The sequence below is a fragment of the Physcomitrium patens genome, chromosome 24, assembly GCF_059467195.1.
Source record: "Physcomitrium patens ecotype Gransden chromosome 24, ASM5946719v1, whole genome shotgun sequence".
NCBI classification, from domain to species: Eukaryota; Viridiplantae; Streptophyta; class Bryopsida; order Funariales; family Funariaceae; genus Physcomitrium; species Physcomitrium patens.
Genome location: NC_143433.1, coordinates 3590261 through 3608986, shown reverse-complemented (window position 1 = coordinate 3608986; position 18726 = coordinate 3590261). Strand labels below are relative to the sequence as shown.

General features: G+C 37.0%; 2 protein-coding genes across 4 annotated transcripts; both read left to right on the top strand.

Annotated features, from left to right (window-relative positions):
* The first annotated feature begins 634 nt into the window (after nucleotides 1-634).
* LOC112276915 (protein POLLENLESS 3-LIKE 2) lies at nucleotides 635-5359 on the top strand. Of its 2 annotated transcripts, none has more exons than XM_024508730.3 (6): nucleotides 635-852; nucleotides 1285-1952; nucleotides 2392-2604; nucleotides 2808-2963; nucleotides 3174-3235; nucleotides 3462-5359. In XM_024508730.3, exons 2-6 carry the CDS (start codon nucleotides 1755-1757, stop codon nucleotides 4588-4590), a joined length of 1758 nt encoding a protein of 585 aa, XP_024364498.1. In that variant the 5' UTR covers nucleotides 635-852; nucleotides 1285-1754; the 3' UTR covers nucleotides 4591-5359. The 2 variants fall into 2 exon arrangements, with proteins under 2 accessions (XP_024364498.1, XP_024364499.1); XM_024508731.3 differs by having other exon boundaries at nucleotides 644-852; nucleotides 2450-2604.
* A 7550-nt stretch (nucleotides 5360-12909) lies between these two features.
* LOC112276318 (uncharacterized) lies at nucleotides 12910-17297 on the top strand. 2 transcript variants are annotated; one of them, XR_016500579.1, is made up of 4 exons: nucleotides 12910-13449; nucleotides 14892-14999; nucleotides 15289-15939; nucleotides 16139-17297. XR_016500579.1 is itself a non-coding variant. In XM_024507504.3 (3 exons), the coding sequence occupies exons 1-3, from the start codon at nucleotides 13093-13095 to the stop codon at nucleotides 15763-15765; spliced, it is 942 nt and encodes a 313-aa protein (XP_024363272.1). In that variant the 5' UTR covers nucleotides 12910-13092; the 3' UTR covers nucleotides 15766-17297. The 2 variants fall into 2 exon arrangements, 1 of the variants encoding a protein (XP_024363272.1); XM_024507504.3 differs by having other exon boundaries at nucleotides 15289-17297.
* The last annotated feature ends 1429 nt before the right edge of the window (nucleotides 17298-18726 follow it).

The following is an 18726-nucleotide window of genomic DNA, read 5'->3' as shown; positions in this document are numbered from 1 at the left end:
AGACTTTCCCAATAATTCAATATTTACTCTCTATGAAGGCTGCAAGGCATTTTGTAAAAAGACACCCACCAAAGTAATTTGACACCAACAATTGGGTAGTAAGACTCCAAACCATAATCCAGATGCATCAAACCCTAATTACTGTACAGAAAAAGCTCTAATTCGAGAGCATGAGGATTTTACCATGGTTGCTAAAAATCATCTAGAAGACTCATTTGGATGTCATCCAAAAGCACATTACTGGATGAATGGAATGCTCGCAGGAGTCACGTTCCCGGCGCGATTCTTTCCAATCTATCCAGAGTGGCAGAATCGACGGTAGGGTTGACATCGCTAGTCTGAAGACTTGGATGATACTAGAAGAATAGGAAGGGGGGATGCATCTGGTCAAGTCGCGGAACCTTCGAACCCGTGCGGCAAGCGCACCGGGTCGGGGCCGACGAGCACCTGGCGCTGGCCCACTCGGCAATCGCGGGGGTTCCGTGAATCTCCGACTCCTGTGGATTGGGGGAGCAGGGGCGGAGCTGTGCACGGGTGCCCGGGTGGGGAGTTGTCGGCTGAGTCGTTGCGCTTCAACGGCCGCGCTCCGCGAACGCCTTCGTGCGTGAAGGCCTCAGGCTCGGGCTCTTCTACCCCTTCGCCTCCTCCTCCGTTGCTGCCTGTTCGGAAGAGTAGAGTCTCGTGATGAGGAGCAAGCATCTTGTTGGCTCAATCGACGGATTCCGTGAGTTTAATGAACTTTTTCCTGCACTCGTGGGAGCAAGTCATGGATCGAACTATCTATTTCTGGCTCGGGGAAGAGTGGGAGTCGATGGGGCTGCATATACATCGCCTCTCTCGCAGCGTCAATCGGTAGATTCTGGACTCGTGCGCGTACAATTGAGTGCGGTTAGGGTGTCTGTTGAGTGGCGAGGAGTTTAAATGGTTTGTTTCTTTCGTGTGAGTGAGTAGGAGGTCATGATCTGTTTCTGTTGTCGCTGTCAGTCACACGGAATGTCTTCAATTGTTGCGGTCAGCGTCATACGGTGTGCATTGGTTCGGTGTGCGTGAGTGTGCGCGCGCGCGCGTTTGCATGTGAAGGCCATTCTCATTGCGGTAATGCTGGCAAGTCTGCGCGGGAATTGTCGTTTTGGTTGTACGTAGCTCGTTCGATGAGTACTTAACGCTGCGGGGTGTGCAGCCCTTGTTTTTGAACCCTCGTGAATTCCATGCGTTGTGTTTCTCTCTTGCTGCGTTCACATGGCACCTGTTTTTGCTTGTCTGATAATGTGACATGCCCTGCAGTGCATGTTAAGTCGAAGATCGAGGGACTGAGGGGAATTACACTTGCAACTGAATAAGGCACCTGTATTTGTATGGATCATTATTTACAGCACAAGGAATTAGCTGCGATTTTGTTTTGATGTGTCATTTAAGCGCATGCGGTTGTGCTTAGCGGAACTCATGTTCAGTAGAGTGCTCTGCAGTTAATTTCAGAATGCTGACGTACTATGGTCTGCAGCAATACTATCGTGGCTGAGTCTTTTCCCCGCAATACCTTGCAGCTCTCAGGGGTTGCTATAGTAGACTTTCTAGATTTTCATGCATACACTACGCTCTTGTGTGTCTCAGTGTTGCGCACGCCTCTTAGTTTCTGTCCATTTCAAAGCTTTGATGTTTCGCGGCACCCCTATCTTTCGCCAGTCTGGTTGAATTAGCACTTGAGCTTACTACAGTGGCAAAGAGCGCTTCATGATTAAGTAATCAGTGGTATCATGACTCGGGGTGAGCAATTTGCGAGACCAGCTTCAGGATACTTGATGTCCTACAACACTTATTTTTCGAAACCAGCTCCATGTTCTCCTATGAAACCGACCTCAAAGGTCCTGCCAATATCAAGGGGTGATCCTTTTCATGTCGTTCACAAAGTACCTGTGGGAGACTCTCCGTATGTGAAGGCCAAGCATGTTCAGGTGCGATTTTCAGTTCTAGTATCCTCTTACATCTTTGATTTGTTCCAAGTACTCTTTTGCGTTCAGGCTTGCGTACGTGTTTTTCACTCCATTCGCATCCGTCAGGTTGGGTTTTCAATCGCTCAAGATCGATGCGATTAGTACTGTATAATTTTCCATGAGAGTTGAATTTTATTTCTATTTATGCCTACTGCGATTGTGGCATATTTTCTCAAATTTCGCTCTTTGACTTGTGCGCGTAACTTATTTACTTCATACTATGATGCTGCTTGAAAAAACATTGGTAAAGACGTCTAGATCATTCCACTCTTGATGTGATTTTTCGCAACTTCCCTGCACTTCACAAAAATTACATGAGAATTCTGAGGGTTTCAAAAAGATGTACGCAATTGGGCTCTGTACAATGTGCGGTTGATTGACGAATGGAAATTGTATCCAGTTGGTTGATAAAGACCCTGATCGAGCGATAGCACTATTCTGGGCTGCCATTAATTCAGGAGATCGAGTTGACAGTGCTCTTAAGGACATGGCTATCGTGATGAGACAGCAAAATCGACCACAAGAAGCTATCGAGGCCATCAAGTCGCTACGTAGCCGCTGCTCTGACCAGGCTCAAGAATCCCTGGACAATGTTTTACTTGATCTTTACAAGGTGCACAAGATACTGAACTATGAATGCTCAACCGATGCTGATTGAAGCTAAGTATCAGATTTAGAGCAATCTTGCACTGAATATCTTGACGTTTGGAATTTGAAGCGTACCATTTGATATCCATGATCAAGTGTTGTAGTGCCAACAATTATGCTTCCTATGAAAATACCTCACTCTTATTTGATATATTTTGAGTCATGCAGAGATGTGGAAGGCTTGACGATCAAATTGATCTGCTGAGACACAAGCTTCATTTGATCCATCAAGGGTTGGCCTTCAATGGGAAGCGCACGAAGACGGCCCGTTCTCAAGGCAAAAAATTTCAAGTATCTGTGAAACAAGAAGCAACTCGCCTTCTTGTAAGTGTGCAGTTGTTACAGTTACCGAAGTCTCTGTTAATTTTCTCCACTTGATACGATTTCGTTCATTAGGGGATGTGTCTTTTGACAGCATGGCCATGCGAAGTTGAGGACGAAATTGGGAAATAATACTGGGTTTGTAACGGAGTGGTTAGCTATGTTGCGGGACTGAAGCCACTTACTGATTGTACTTTTTTATTCATTTCGCAGGGCAATCTTGGATGGGCATACATGCAGCAGTTAAATTTTGTAGCTGCTGAAGCCGTGTACAGGTAAAGAAAAAAAATTCTTTGTAACTAAACCCATGTTTATTCATAGATGATGGGTTTACATGTCCATGGAAATGAACGTTAATTCGCAAGTCGCAGGAGAAAAAAGATGATTCCCTTTATTGTTCAATGCGAAAAGCGTGATTCTGTCTGCTGTGTCGCTTGACCTGGTGTGCTTAGCAGATCCATATCATCTGTCGCTTACTTGGAGTGTTTTTGTGTGCGACAGGAAAGCATTGTCAATTGAAACCGACATCAACAAAGTTTGCAATTTGGGCATTTGCTTGATGAAGCAAGGGCGTCTGGAAGAAGCTAAAGCCGCTCTTCAGAGAGTGACCGTAGCGTATAGTGGCATTCGGTGGGCATCAGATTCTCAACTTAAATCCTATGAGCGCGCCCAGGATTTGTTAAAAGAGTTAGGGTCCTCCATAGGGTTGAAGGGATCTCATGATGATATTCTACAACAGTTGAGCTCATTTACCATTCCAGGTTGTAACTCAGATGTGAGTGCTCACGACTCAACCTTGTGGCAACCTCAGCCAGCCATGCCACGTCAACCTCGTCGTGCCTCTCGGTCTGGTCTGGAACAAGTTTCTCGGTCTAATATTGACCCGTCTATGTCTGGTGCCTTCGTAGCCACTTCAGGATTTGGCCCTGCGCATCATACCAGACATGACATGACCGGGAGCTACAGAACACAGTCTTGGCTACAAGATGGTAGCTGCTCTGGAAGTTCCAGTGGTTGGGATGAAGATGATTTCGATGACGCATCTCTTGATGAATTCTCTGATGGATCAGATTTTCAAGGGTATCCGCAGGAGTCAATCAGTTCCAACCCCATTGCTTCTGAGAACGAGGAGATGCAATGGCATGTTGAGACCAGCTTGCGGGAGTGGTTGGAGAAGGCAATCGCTTTGAAGAATGGTCTGTATGAGAGACAGCTTGGGATGGAAGGTGAACGTGAAGCTTACAAGTCTTTTCCTGTCGCAACGGCGACCCCGCCAGCACGTGACATGGCATCAACTACTGTAGCTCAATCTTGTATCCCAGTTGCAAAGCCAACACAATCCCTCTCTTCGAAGCTTTCTAGGACGCCAATTAAAAAGTTCTTAGATATTGCTAAACCTCTTCCTTACCAGCACTCAAACTCAAGGGACGTTCCCTCACGTCACGCTGACGTTGAGAAACAGAGGACAATCAAAGTTGAGGAGGAAAAGAGTACTTGGGATTTACTGGACTTCACTTTCAACCCTGGTGACCTCGACTTCGGTCGAGCCAGTAACAGGTTTGAGACCAATGATGAAATTCAGGACTCTTCTTTTAATCGTGAATTTGCAGAAAGAATTACTTTCATTTGACGACCTTTTTGCCATAGAGATAAATATGAGGCGGCAACGAAGATTCCGGGTCGTACGCTTTTCTAGTGATCACTCTACCTAAGACCTTTCAGGTGTGGGACTAGTCTCAGCTGTGAAAGACCAGCAACCGTAAATCACAGCCACACTTTTACATCAGCACTTAAGAACGCTACTGCAGGAGCGGTGGAGCAAGTGTACATGTTTGATAAATTGAAGACAGGCTGCTCACGCCACACTCATGAGGTAAATAGACTGGTATACCTCATTGTAGATTTTATTTTCAGTAACACTGGATGTAATCTTGGAGAACAATGTGGGAGAGCTAGAGCACAGTTGAAACGATGCGCAAGCGATTGTTCGCGATCTTGAGAAACACAGTAGGTGTAAACTCAGTTACGTGGAGAGGCAGAGCAGCTTATCACCTCGAGTGCAAAGCACCAAATCATCTCTACGCATCGCAAACAGGTCCATTAGTTTCACGTGACTCATTGTTCTGCACAAACGCCATGTGTATAATTGAGTTGGAGATGATTTGAAGAGATACTCGCCATGTTACTGGCTTAGTATAGTCTTTATATTGTTACTTGAAACTTATCACTGCGTAGTGTGAAGGTGAATGACCTCCATGGGAGAAGGCAATCTAGGTTTCAGACTATGGCTAAACATTTCCCTTGGCAGCAGTATTGTATTGTAGTTGTTAAATTCGAACATTTTTCTCGTGGGTTTGTCCAAGCTTAACGTGTGAATAAAACTGTTTTGAATTCTCCTAGGTCTTGTACAACTCTTGTGGTCAGGGATCAACTCATCTCTGATGATGTTCCCGGCATCAGCGCGTTATATAAGTGTGTTTCTTACTAATGAAAATGTACGTGATGGGCTGTTGTGACATGGAAATGTTTGCGAAGCTTTGCATTGTGTGGTAAATAATATTATACACATCTTTAGGTGAAATAAAGAATAGTTTTGAACAGAGAGTATCTAGAATACAAATAGTGAAATCAAACCCTTACTTCGTCATCTTCCTTCCTATTCTGTTGTGCTGTGTGTGTGGCAGAGGCATCACCCCCCCCCCCCCCCCCCCCTGCTTCTTCACCTCAACCCTCGTCCTCCCTTGCGTTCATGATTAACGATGTGGCCCTATGTAAATAAAAAACTCCGCCACATTCTCAAAGCTCCGAGAAAAACGTGACATGAACCAAGACGCATCACATCCAACACGTGATAGTTATAGTTTGAGTTTGTGCAAAACAATACAAAGATTTAACCATAACTCTATACAGTTATGATTAACCCTAAACCATTCTAAGTATAGAGTTTTTCTAAATCATTGCATTGACTAAAGAGTTCAGAGCTTTCATCTAATAAATTGGTTCCGACCATTTGGGGAATATCCTCAGAACACGTCAAACAAGATGGAGAAATTTTGATAGATCCAAAGACAGGCTCATCGTCACTCACAACGCTAACGATCATACCAAAAAGAGTGCATGAAACGTCTACCAGACACAAAACATCACAGCTCCAGACTCCACGACAAGCTCGTGCCTGATCAGGCTCTAACAAATATCCTACCCAGCATCCACGACCCCACGAGTGGAAACCAAGTTAACACCTCACCTCACGGCCAAACAGATCTCGCTTGAAAGCAAACTCATACACGAGAGCGGGAGGTCGAACGCAGGAATTATGCAATTCAGTCAAGGCGAGAACTCCGCGGTGTCAGACTGTGAACCTCGAATAGCACCGAGAATAGTTGGAGCATTTTCAAGAGTAATTTTAATGGTGCTTTGCATCGAAAGAGAAATTGTCGACTGCTCTTGCCGCGTTTCTAGAGTACTCGGCGGCTTTCTCACATACGGACAGGGAGGAATTCATGAAGTATAGAAGCTGCATATGAACATGCAAAACCCCATACAGTTAGAGTATGATTAAACCATAACTCTAAACCATCATTTATACATGAGTTATCAAAATTGATGGAGTTGCATTTGTTGTTTTGCAAGAGATTAAGGACCTTGCCAACTACTATTGGAGACCTCAAATGTATTAATTATTAGAGTTGGACAATTGTGATTCATTGAAAGAACTTCCACTATTGGTGGGTTGCATTCACTACAAAAATTAAGACTATGTAGATGTTGGGAAATAGAAGAACTTCCAACATGTAATTTAATTAGTTTAGAGGAACTTGATTTGCACTTGTATTATAATTTAAAGACCTTACCGGATACAATTAGAAACCTCAAATGTCTTAAATTATTAGATTTAGGCAATTGTTGATCATTGAAAAGACTTCCACTCCTGATTGTGTTCCAAATGTTCTATTCAAAGGAAGTTATGAAGGCCTCAACAATGATCAAATAACTGGGTGGTCTTCCCGCCCTGGTATGGGACACTACCGATGGTTGAGAGGCCCTATCAATCATCTTCGAAGACAACAAAGATCAGAGTATGTGGCAAATATAATTCGTTGCATCATAGATTTTCTCAACATATGATGATCGCTCCTCATAGAACTCATCCCTAGAAGGGGGGATAATGTCATGGACATACTCATGTAAGCCAGTAATTACATATATAAATATGTAGAAGTAAGTAAAAATAGATAAAAGTAAGTTAATTCTATAGTATTTGATATGAAAGCTCTTAGAAGCTTCATAGATGCTGCTTTGACTTTATAGGTGTCTTTAATTGACTTTTTGGATTAGAAACGTTGTCAACAAGTTGGCCATGTGCCACACACGTTGTTAGCTTGAAGATCAAGCTAACAATGTGGCCAACACGTAGAAAAACTTGCCTTGTAAGTCAAGGCATGTGTCCTACAAAGTCAATACTTATTGGAGGTCCTATAGAACGTCGCCACGTAGCCCCTAGTTAGATAGTATATATAGAGACAAGAGTGAAGGCTTCTTCACTCTTGTCAACTCCTTTCTTGCTTCCAGTCTTGTTTCAAGGGTCTCTAGTTTTCTTGTCTTTTGGCAATAGCCATTCCGGTTTTTCTTTCAATATATATACTTGTTTATTTATATTTTGTTATCTTTCTTTGAGTGAAGGCTCACTTGTCTGAATTGCTTTTTCATCGAGTTCTTGTCATTGACACTAGCCTCTTCTCTAACCTTGATGCTGATCTTCTAGTAATAACATCTCTCTTTTGCACTATTCAATTGATCTCAAAATTCTCATATATATAAGAACACAAGTCTATTATTTATACATATAACTTTTACTCAAATCCAACTAGTAGATTGCAAGGAATCTTAGAAATCTTCACTAGACTTAAAATTCTACTTTTTGAGACTTTGATCTACTTAAACCTCAATAATCTTTAATTCAACTATTAGATCAAGCTAAAATTGACAATACATATTAAGCACAACTATAACCATTAATTCACAAAATTTCATTTATAGATCTACTACAAAACTCTTGAAATTGTTTAAAACATCAATCCTATTTTATTTCACAAAAACCTAAGTCATCCAAAACAATCTTGACTTTATAAAGTTCTTACAAAGTCATTACAAATTCAAATTATACAAAGCTAATTCTTATAGAAATCCTATCTAGTATGCTTTCTGATCCCTTTCTTCGATCTCTAAAAAAAATCCAAGAATTATTGTAAGTGTGTAGTTTTGTGCCTTGGGGTCTAATTTCGACCCAAGTTGACAACTGGTCCTCTCTGGGTATCAATTCTTGGCTTCTTGAGGTAAATTTTACTAAAATCTACTCTTAATTCCTTCCTACATATGCCTATATTATTTAATTTTCTAATTTAATGTATTTTGCCTTATTTATGGTCCTACAAAATAAATAGAAACCCATTTTATAAAAGGCAATATTAATACTTTTTAATATTACTACCCTTTTGACTATTATCTATATTTCTAAGATAATTTGTATAATATTTTGAATTAAGATCTTCTATAATACAATAATTTCTATACTCTTTCATCCGTTAGCCATATTATATCATGGCAATGGAAAAATAGAAGAACTTCCAATATCTATAGGCAATTTAAATAGTTTAGAAGAATTTGATTTATACTTCTATTGTAACTTAAAGACCTTACCGGATACAAATGGAGACCTCAAATGTCTTAAATTATTAGATTTAGGCAATTATTGTTCATTGAAAGGACTTCCACTATTAATTGGTGGATTGCATTCACTACAAAAATTAAGACTAAGGAAATATTCTAAAATTGAAGAACTTCCAACATCTAAGGGCAATTAAAATAACTTAGAGGTATTTGATCTATAAGAGTGTTATAAATTAAAGGCCTTATCAAATATAATTAGAGACCTAAAATATCTTAAATTATTAGATTTGGAAATTTTTATTTATTGAAAGGACTTCCAATATCACTTGGTGGATTGCATTGACTACAATAATTAAGACTAGAGAGATGTTTTGAAATAGAAGAACTTCTAACATCTATGGATAATTTAAATAATTTAGAAGAACTTGATTTGTCACTATGTTTTAACTCAAAGTCTTTTCTAGATACAATTGGAGACCTCAAATATCTTAAATTATTAGATTTGAACAATTGTCATTTATTGGAAGAACTTCCACTATCAATTGGTAGATTGCATTCACTACAAAAAATATGGCTATTTTTTTGTGGAAAAATAGAAGAACTTTTAATATCTATGGATAGTTTAAATAGGTTAGAGGAACTTGATTTGGAAGGATATATTGAATTAAAGACCTTGCCGGATTTAATTATAAACCTCAAATGTCTTTAATGATTAGATTTGAATTATTGTATATTATTGAAAGGACTTCCTCCATGAATTGGTGAGTTGCATTCATGACACTTACTAAGTATGTTGATGCATTATAATAGAAGAACTTCTAATATCTATGGAAAATTTATATAGTTTAGAAAAACTTGATTTGAAAGGATTTAAAATATAAAAGTTCTTATCAATTAGAATTAAAAATCTCAAATATCTTTTATTATTAGATTTAATTGAATGTGAATCATTGAAAGGACTTCCACCATTAATTGGTGAGTTGCATTGATTAAAAAAAATATGACTATTTAGGTATTAGAAAATAGAACTTCCAACATCTATGGAGAAATTATATAATTTAGAAGAACTCAATTTGCACTTGTGTTATAACTTAAAGGTTCTGCATACAATTGGAGACCTCAAATGTCTTAAATTATTAGATTTGAACAAATGTTATTCATTGGAAGGACTTTCACCATTAATTGGTGAAGTGTATTCACCACAAAAAATAAGACTAAGTGTTAGGAAATAGAAGAACTGCCAACATTTATGGAGAGTTTAAATAATTTAGAGAAACTTGGTTTGTAAGGGTGTATTAAACTAAAGACCTTACTAGATACAATTGAAGACTTCAAATATCTTTAACTATTAGATTTGAGCAGATGTGATTCATTGGACAAACTTCCACTATAAATTAATATGTTGCATTCACTACAAAAAATAAATCTATGAGGTTGCATTAAAATAAGAAAACTTCTAACATCTATGGACAAATTACATAGTTTAGAAGGACTTCATTTGGAAGAGTGTGTTGAATTAAAGACCTTATTGGATATAATTATAAACCTCAAATGTCTTTTATTATTAAATTTAATTAGATGTAAATCATTGGAAGGACTTCTACTATCAATTAGTGACTTACATTCACTACAAAAAAATATGGCTATATGCATGTATTAAAATAGAAGGACTTCCCAACATCTATAGATAATTTATATAGCTTAGAGGATTAGAGGACCTTATAGTTTAGAAAGATGTGTTGAATTAAAGACCTTATTGGATATAATTGGAGATCTCACATATCTTAAATTATTATATTTGAAAAAATATAAATTATTTGAAAGACTTCAACTATCAATTCTTGGATTACAATTCATAGGACTAATGATTAGGTTAGATTGATTTAGAATTGTACATAATATATCATATTATTATGGATTTCATTAAGATCAAAATATTATCAATAAATAAATATAATATAATTATGAATTTGTATTATAATATAAAATTTTTTAGTGCGCCAAAATAGATTTCTACATGTGTCTTGACAAAAAATTAGCATCTTAATATTTAATTTTTAATTTTTATTTTTTTTATACAAAACCAATGTAATCACGTCTATAGTATGAGTTATTTTATTGCTCTATATTTTTTACTTAATAACTACTTTTTTTTAAGTACTTGTCTTATTTTATAGAATATTATGCATGTAAGAATCCTTAAAATTTGTCAATTTTAATATATATTCAATATCATCACATCTTATACTTAGAGTTTTATAATGACTATTAAATTTAGAAAGATAAGTAAAGAAACTAGACAACTATCTTTACTCTCATTCAATGTATATATATATATATACACACATGACTACAAAAAAAATTAATCATTTGATTTTTCACATTAAATTTTTTGTAAAATTCTAAACAATTTATTCATGTATTTTATGATACAATCACGTAGTAGTATACAAAAAATATGAAAACTTACTTATTGAGAAAATTTAGTAATAAATCTAAAATTGGAATCAATTTATAATTAGATATATTAATTATTGTTATGTATTTTTCTTTAAAATAAAAATTGTCCTGATGTCTAGAAGAACCTTGAAATCAATGTCCAAAGACACTTAAGAGGCACAAAACAAATCATAAATATGTTTTTTACTCCTTCTTGCTCTTTCTTTGTATACGTAAAATTATATATATATTAAATTCTTGGCATAAGATATGGTTTTTCTAAATACCAACATATAACATCTGTTAAAAAGATTGTATGTTAAAATGATTATATGTTGGTATTTACAGATTGTGCTCTGATTAGAGTATAGTCTGAAAATGTATAACCATGCAATAACTAATATCTCTTAGATCTTAATTGAAGTAAATTACAACAATAATGTTATTTATCATTTTCTTTGATCTTTTCTTTTGAAAACCATATCTCTGATTTACACTTGTAATAGTTTTTTTTCTAACTCTATTGTTTTTTCACAATCTACACATGGAAGGTGTAAATAATAAGCCTCAACTTAAAATTTTAGTCTTCTTTTTGGCAAATCATGTTATTTTTTTAACTTCTTCATGATTGAAAATGTATGAAAGAAGAAATCAATAAATCAAAACTTTTTCTACTTGTTGAAATAAATTGCTCAGATCTTTTGAAATTGTGATTTGTAAAGATTTATTTATAAAATCATTAATGCATTACTTAAAAATATATAACATATTCTTAATTAATGTAATACAAATTCAACTTTATGTGTCAATTGAATATCATTATTTATATTTAATGTACTGTCAAGAATGCAAAGATAATGAATTGAAAGGTTGAGAAGATTCGAAACATGACCATATACAAGAAACAAAACAACAATTGGATAGTTCCAAAATATTGTTTTTTTTGTTCATTTATATTTTATCAACTAGATCTTAAAGAAGTTTTTATAAGAAGTTTTAAGAACAATACAAGATTTTAAAGAAGTAATAGTTCTAAATTAAAAAAATAAAACAGTTAATAGTAATGGAAAATAAAAAGTTTCTACAAAACCATCTTTTTCTTTTTCTTTTTCTTCTTCCTTTTTAAATTCCCAAATTACCACAGAAGATTTTAAGAGATTTTTCCAAGTAAAACTTGTTGGTTGATTAATCTACTTACATTGCATGATATATTCATTTTTACAAATTTCAAGACATATCATTTTTTAAATATTTATAATAAATAGGAGATTACTAGATGGACATGGAGGGTGCCCTGGAAGGGGAGGGAAGGCAGGGAAGGGACCCCTGAATATCAAATAGGAGATTATCAGACGCTCTACTACACAAGATTATCACACTAAGTGTGTAATTTTATTTGAGTTATGTAATTCTCTACAAACATACCATCCATCACAGGATTCAACTCTCTGTGGACTCCATGCAGAACATGCATGGCACCAACCCTAACAACCCCCACATTTCTCATCACAGGTTTCCTTTTTGTTTTGATTATGGATTGCTCTCTGAAATCTGGAACAACACCAGAAAAGATGAAAACTAAGGCATTCATCATGGTAAATTATGTTGCTTTGCATGCATCTACCTCTTAATTCCTTGGTGGGTCATGAGGTGGTTAACTCCAATCTGCTTCCAGTATGGCAGCAAAGAGTAGCAGTTCCTTACTGTTTGATACTGAGCAGGCTCTTTGAGCACTTTGTAGAGCCAGCCCTGGTAACTGTGGACACTATTGGGCTAAGAAACGAGTTGGAGACTATTACAAGCCGCTTCAACCGGCTGCCTGTGCATTTAACATCTTGCTTATAATTAGCGATGGGCTTATAATTAGGGTTATTCCAGGGCCCATTCTACCACTACACATTCTGGCCCTCTTCACGCTCAACTGAATCACGAGTTTTCCCAACTCCCCCGCACCTGGGCTTCTTCTTATCCTGACTCCGCTCCAACGCCGTGGCTCTGGTTCCCTCCGCCTCCCCCTGTTGGTATGTACATCCGCCGAATACTGGTTGAAACGCGGCAAGAGCAGTCAATGATATGCGCCGAATACTGTTTGAAATGCGGCAAGAGTAGCCGACAATTTCTCATTCGATGCAAAACACCATTAAAATTACTCTTGAAAATGCTCCATCTATTCTCAGTGCTATTCGAGGTTTACAGTTTGACACCGCGGAGTTCTCGCCTAGACCGAATTGCATTATTGCTGCATGGGCCCTCCCACTCTCGTGTATGTAGCCTCTGTGCGCTGGGTTTGAGGACTTTCGTTGATTTTCACCCCTCTTGTGTGCCCCTGCAACCCATCGTCCCCGAACGTGTAAGCAGCGACCTAGTTCTTCTGATTCAGGTTTGTATTCGCTACCAGCGTCCTACGTCTGTTCTTTGCTCATTTCGTGGGCAGGATTTCGAGTGCATATGGTCGGATTAGTAGCGGCTCTGGAAGGGTGCGTGTTGTGTGCCCAGAGTCCGTGACTTTGCTTTCAAGCGAGATCTGTTTGGCCGTGAGGTGAGGTGTTAACTTGGTTTCCACTCGTGGGGTCGTGGATGTTGGGTAGGATATTTGTTAGAGCCTGATCAGGCACGAGCTTGTCGTGGAGTCTGGAGCTGTGTTGTTTTGTGACTGGTAGACGTTTCATGCACTCTTTTTGGTATGATCGTTAGCGTTGTGAGTGACGATGAGCCTGTCTTTGGATCTATCAAAATTTCTCCATCTTGTTTGACGTGTTCTGAGGATATTCCCCAAATGGTCGGAACCAATTTATTAGATGAAAGCTCTGAACCCTTTAGTCACTCAGGGTACTTACGAAGGCTACCAAAACTCGTGTAATATATCTGACGGTCGCCAGAGCTGACGCCTAGGTTTTCATGTCTTGCAAAGTAGCTCTCGAGAGTGTGCATTGGTCGGTGTGGCCGATTTTCGGTGTGGCTGCCCATGGCTGGCATTTCCTGTTTGCTGAGAGAGCATGCATAAGTAGCTACCTAAATGCCAGTCCATGTGCACCACTCCCAGCGTCTCCTCTCAACCTCCAAAGATGTAAGATACTCAGGTTATACATAGTTAAGTTTTCTCGGTTTTCAGAAGTGTGCAAATCGTTCTATCGTAGTACAAATTTGTATTTCACACAAACTAGCTTGATGCAATCTGTATAAACACACCAACCCACCAAGGGAATATGCACTCCTGCTAGCAGAGGGTCCAACTTCTCTGCAATCGCTGGATATGTAAAGTGACGATTGAATCAGCTAATCCCATCCGTAGACAGGCCCACGCCCCTTCGATTAAACTGGCTTTAGGAATGTCTTCTCTCAGATACTCATGATTTTCCAGGCACTCAATCGAATAGTCTGTATCAGTAAACCAGCTGGGGACACCTTGATTAAGCTAGCTTCATGTCAAAAAGAGTATCAGCCCACATGTGTGCCTTTTCTAAAGCTGCTCCTATACTGGCACATTTGTGCACGCGTTACAAGTGTGTGTGAGGTGCCCATCGCCAAGACTCAGGGTTCGGCAAACAGGAAATACCAAGCACACCGAAATTGAACTGAAGGGTATTTACTGAAGGGGTGCAGATCAGGGTTCAGATTTAGTGAACTGAAGGTCGCGGAGGTCCTCTCGCAATTCTTGATGTTCTTGTGATGAGGTTCACACTGCTGGGGTTGGGATTGATGGTCTTATGTGGTTTTGGACAAACGCAAAGAGTGTTTATCGAGTTTGAGATAATCTGCTGCTAATGTGCCCTTTTCATGTATCTGAAGGATCTTGAGTGTAAATTTGGTTCTCTTCGCTAGGTGTACGAAAGGATGGCGTCAACGTCGTTGTTTAGGTCGTGGTGGTTTGGGAAAGCAACCAACCCTTCTCCTTCGGATGGTGCAACGAAGCCAGATGGCATCAAAGAGGTACAGTGCTATCATATTTACAAATCCTCCATGTGTGGAGAAATTAGGAATAACAATTTGATTTGAGGGATATTGTAAGTAACAGTTTGGGGATTGTATAAATAACTTTCGATGCCATTTAAATTACTCCTGAACATGCCCCATCTATTCTCAGTTCTATTCGAGGTTCACAGTCTGACACCGCAGAGTTCTTGCCTTGACTGAATTGCATTATTGCTGCATTTTCAAGTAGAATAATTAGAGCAAAGATTGTTACCTCTAAGCTTTTGCATAACTTTTGTTGATGCAGATCGTTACTGGAGTGTATAATCTAAGTGAGCCTAAGCCTCCGAGTCAAGTTGAAGTGGAGATTGTGTTCATTCATGGATTACAATTATATGAGCGTAGTGATGCATATTGGACAACTTGGATGGGCGGAAAAGATTGCAAAGAGTTTTGTTGGCCAATGGAATGGTTGACACGAGACTTTCTTGGATATCGGATATGGTCGCTTTCTTATGACTCCACTGCTTGGAAAGGAAGTGACAAAGGAAATGTTGATTTGTATGCAGCAGCAGAGACTCTTCTACAAGGGATAGTTGAGCATGCTCACATAGGTGAACATGAATGTCCTATTGTGTTTGTTTGCCATTGTCTTGGAGGCTTGATGGCAAAGGAGATAGTAAAACTTGCATTTGAAAAGAGACCAAAGTATGAGAATTTTTTGCAAAGGATAAGAGGGTTTTTCTATTATTCTACACCTCATCATGGGTTACAATCTAGCTAGTGATGGTAAAAAACATTCTATGGATGGAAAGATGGTTTGTGAATTGAAGGTCATCAATTAAGGTATTTGTCGTCTAAACTCAACTTTTCAACATATTGGAAGAGAAAGTTATAACAACAAATGGAAACACTATGCTATTTAAGAGGCTTACAAGACTACAATACCACTTCACGTGTAAGTATACATTGATACATCATTACATGCTTGTACATCTACATTTTTAAGTTGATGGCCATATTCATGCAAAGGTGTTGTGATATTCATAACATTTGGTTTTGTGTAAATATTAATCTAGTAAAAACTTTAAACTGTATTAGAATAAAAAAAATTTATGTAAAATTTATTCACTCGTTGAATTATTTTGTTGTTATAGTTAAATTTATGTATTCAGTTTGTTGAAGAGGGTTCAGCACGACACATGGGTGACGACTTTTATGACTGCTCCCACTAATCACTTTGAAGTATGCAAGCCAAGCAAAAAGACTTGTGTTAGTTATCATGTGATAACCAAATTTATTGAGGAAGTTTTGAAAGATTTCAAGGAAAATTATCCATGTCTAAAACAGCTTCCAAGTTCTTTGGTACAAGTGGAAGAAAATATTCAAGAAATTTGGAAGAAATTGGAAGCACATTCTATTGTTGGTTTGGTAGGCATGGGGGATATAGGAAAGACAACATTGAGCAAATACTTGTATAATGATGAAATAAAGAATAATCATGTGAGACATCAATTTGAAAAGTTTTGTTTCTTGGAAGATGTGACATCTCATGGTGTTGAAAAATCACAAAAAGAACTATATTGTGCATTATGTGACAAAGTTTGGAATGGAGAAGAAAATAAAGATAAGCAACTTAAAAATCTAAAAGATTGCATTATTATGAAAAGAGTTTTATTGGTTCTTGATGATGTAGGTGATGAAACACATTTGAAAGAGTTGCAAGTACATGCTTTCAAAGACACTCAAAATGGAAGCAGTGATTGTGACTACATGACGATAAGATATATTATATGACTACAGTGAAGGTATTTATTATATGAAGTATTTAAATGATGACCAAGCTTCAAAGTTATTTTCATTTTATGCTTATCGTGGACTTAATAACAAGGAGTGCTTTGATCATAAAACAAAAGTTATAACAAAGGCATGTGGTGGATTGCCTTTAAGCCTTGAAGTAATTGGAAAATATTTAAGGAAATATAGAGAAAAGATATTGATATAGTTAGGGATGCATGGAATGAAGCATTGAGGAGATTAAAAGAAGCAAAGCCTTTTGATGGGCGTAATGATGATGAGAAGTTATGGTCAAGGTTAAAAATTAGCTATGATGTTTTGGATGAAGATGAACAAAGGATGTTCTTGGATTTTGCTACAATCATATGTGAATATAAGAGTGTGACTCATGAATCTATGCACAAGGATATGCTTGCACGAATCTGGAATTCAAGTATAGGAGTTGAGAATCTTATAAACATGTCTCTAATCAAATGGAATAATGAAATTGAAGGTTGTGTAATGCATGATCAACTACGAGATATGGATTGAAATATTGTAAAAAAAGATGGAAGTCGACTATGGGACAAGGTTAATAGACTACAATTTTCACCTCAAAATAAGGTAAGTAAAGTTTTTTAGAAATTTAAGATTAGTGAATTCTTAACAAAAATTATAGATGTGATTAAGTTAAAAATTGCAATCCATTTTTTTTGAATTAGATTGTTTAAATGATATTGTAGTTGGAAATATAAAGATTATAATTTTTTATCCAAAATCTTTGGTTTTTACAAGACTTTGCAAATGTGGAAGATTTGGTGATGTCTATAATCAAAAAATCTAAAATGGATGAGAGAAAGGATCAAAGAAAACAAAAACAAATTTCAAAAGGATTGTTTGAGTTTAAAAAATTGAGATTGCTTTATTTGATTACCCATGATGATAAAGTTATGGAAGAATATACACAATTAAACTTTCTTTTATTAAATTGGCTTTGTGTAGCTAATAAAAATATTAAAAGTTTAAATATAGAGGTGGAAATTATTGATAAAACTACGAGTATTAGAGTTGTATGAATGCATTGATTTAGAAAAACTTCCATTATGTATACAAAAGTATCCAAAAATTGGTGGAATTGCATGTGTTATTTTGCAATACATTAAATACCTTGCCAACTAATATTGGAGATCTTAAATGTCTTAAATGTCTTAAATTATTAGATTTGGGCAATTGACATTCATTGAAAGGACTTCCACTATTAATTGGTGGGTTGCATTTACTACAAAAATTATGACTACATGGATGTTGGAAAATAAAAGAACTTCCAACATCTATTGGTAATTCAAATAGTTTAGAGGAACTTGATTTACGTTTGTGATTTAACTTAAAGACCTTATCGGATATAATTTTAGACATGAAATGCTTAAATTATTAGATTTGGGCAATTTTCATTCATTTAAAGAACTTCCATTACCAATTGGTGGGTTGCATCAACTACAAAAATTAAGACTAGGTAGATGTCCGGAAATAGAAGAACTTCCAATATCTATGGGCAATTGAAATAATTTTAATAGAACTTGATTTACTAGGGTGTACTAAACTAAAGACCTTATCGGATACAATTGAAGACCTCAAATGTCTCTCTGTGGATTCCAACTCCAACCACCCTCACATTTCTTATTATAGATTTCCTTATTATTTTGATTATGGATTGTTGTTTGATAACTTGGACAACACCATAAAAGGTGAATAATGTGGCATTCATTTGATATACTATGTGACCCATTGAGGAATAAATAGGTGGTCAACTCCAATTTGGTCCCAGTATAGTAGCAAAGATTAGTAGTTTCTTAGTGTTTAATATTGAGCAAGCTCTTTGAGCACCTTCTAGAGCTAGCTCTAGTAGAGATAAGTAGGTTTTTCTATTGACATGTTTTCTTATGATTGTACATTCAAATTTTAAAGTAAA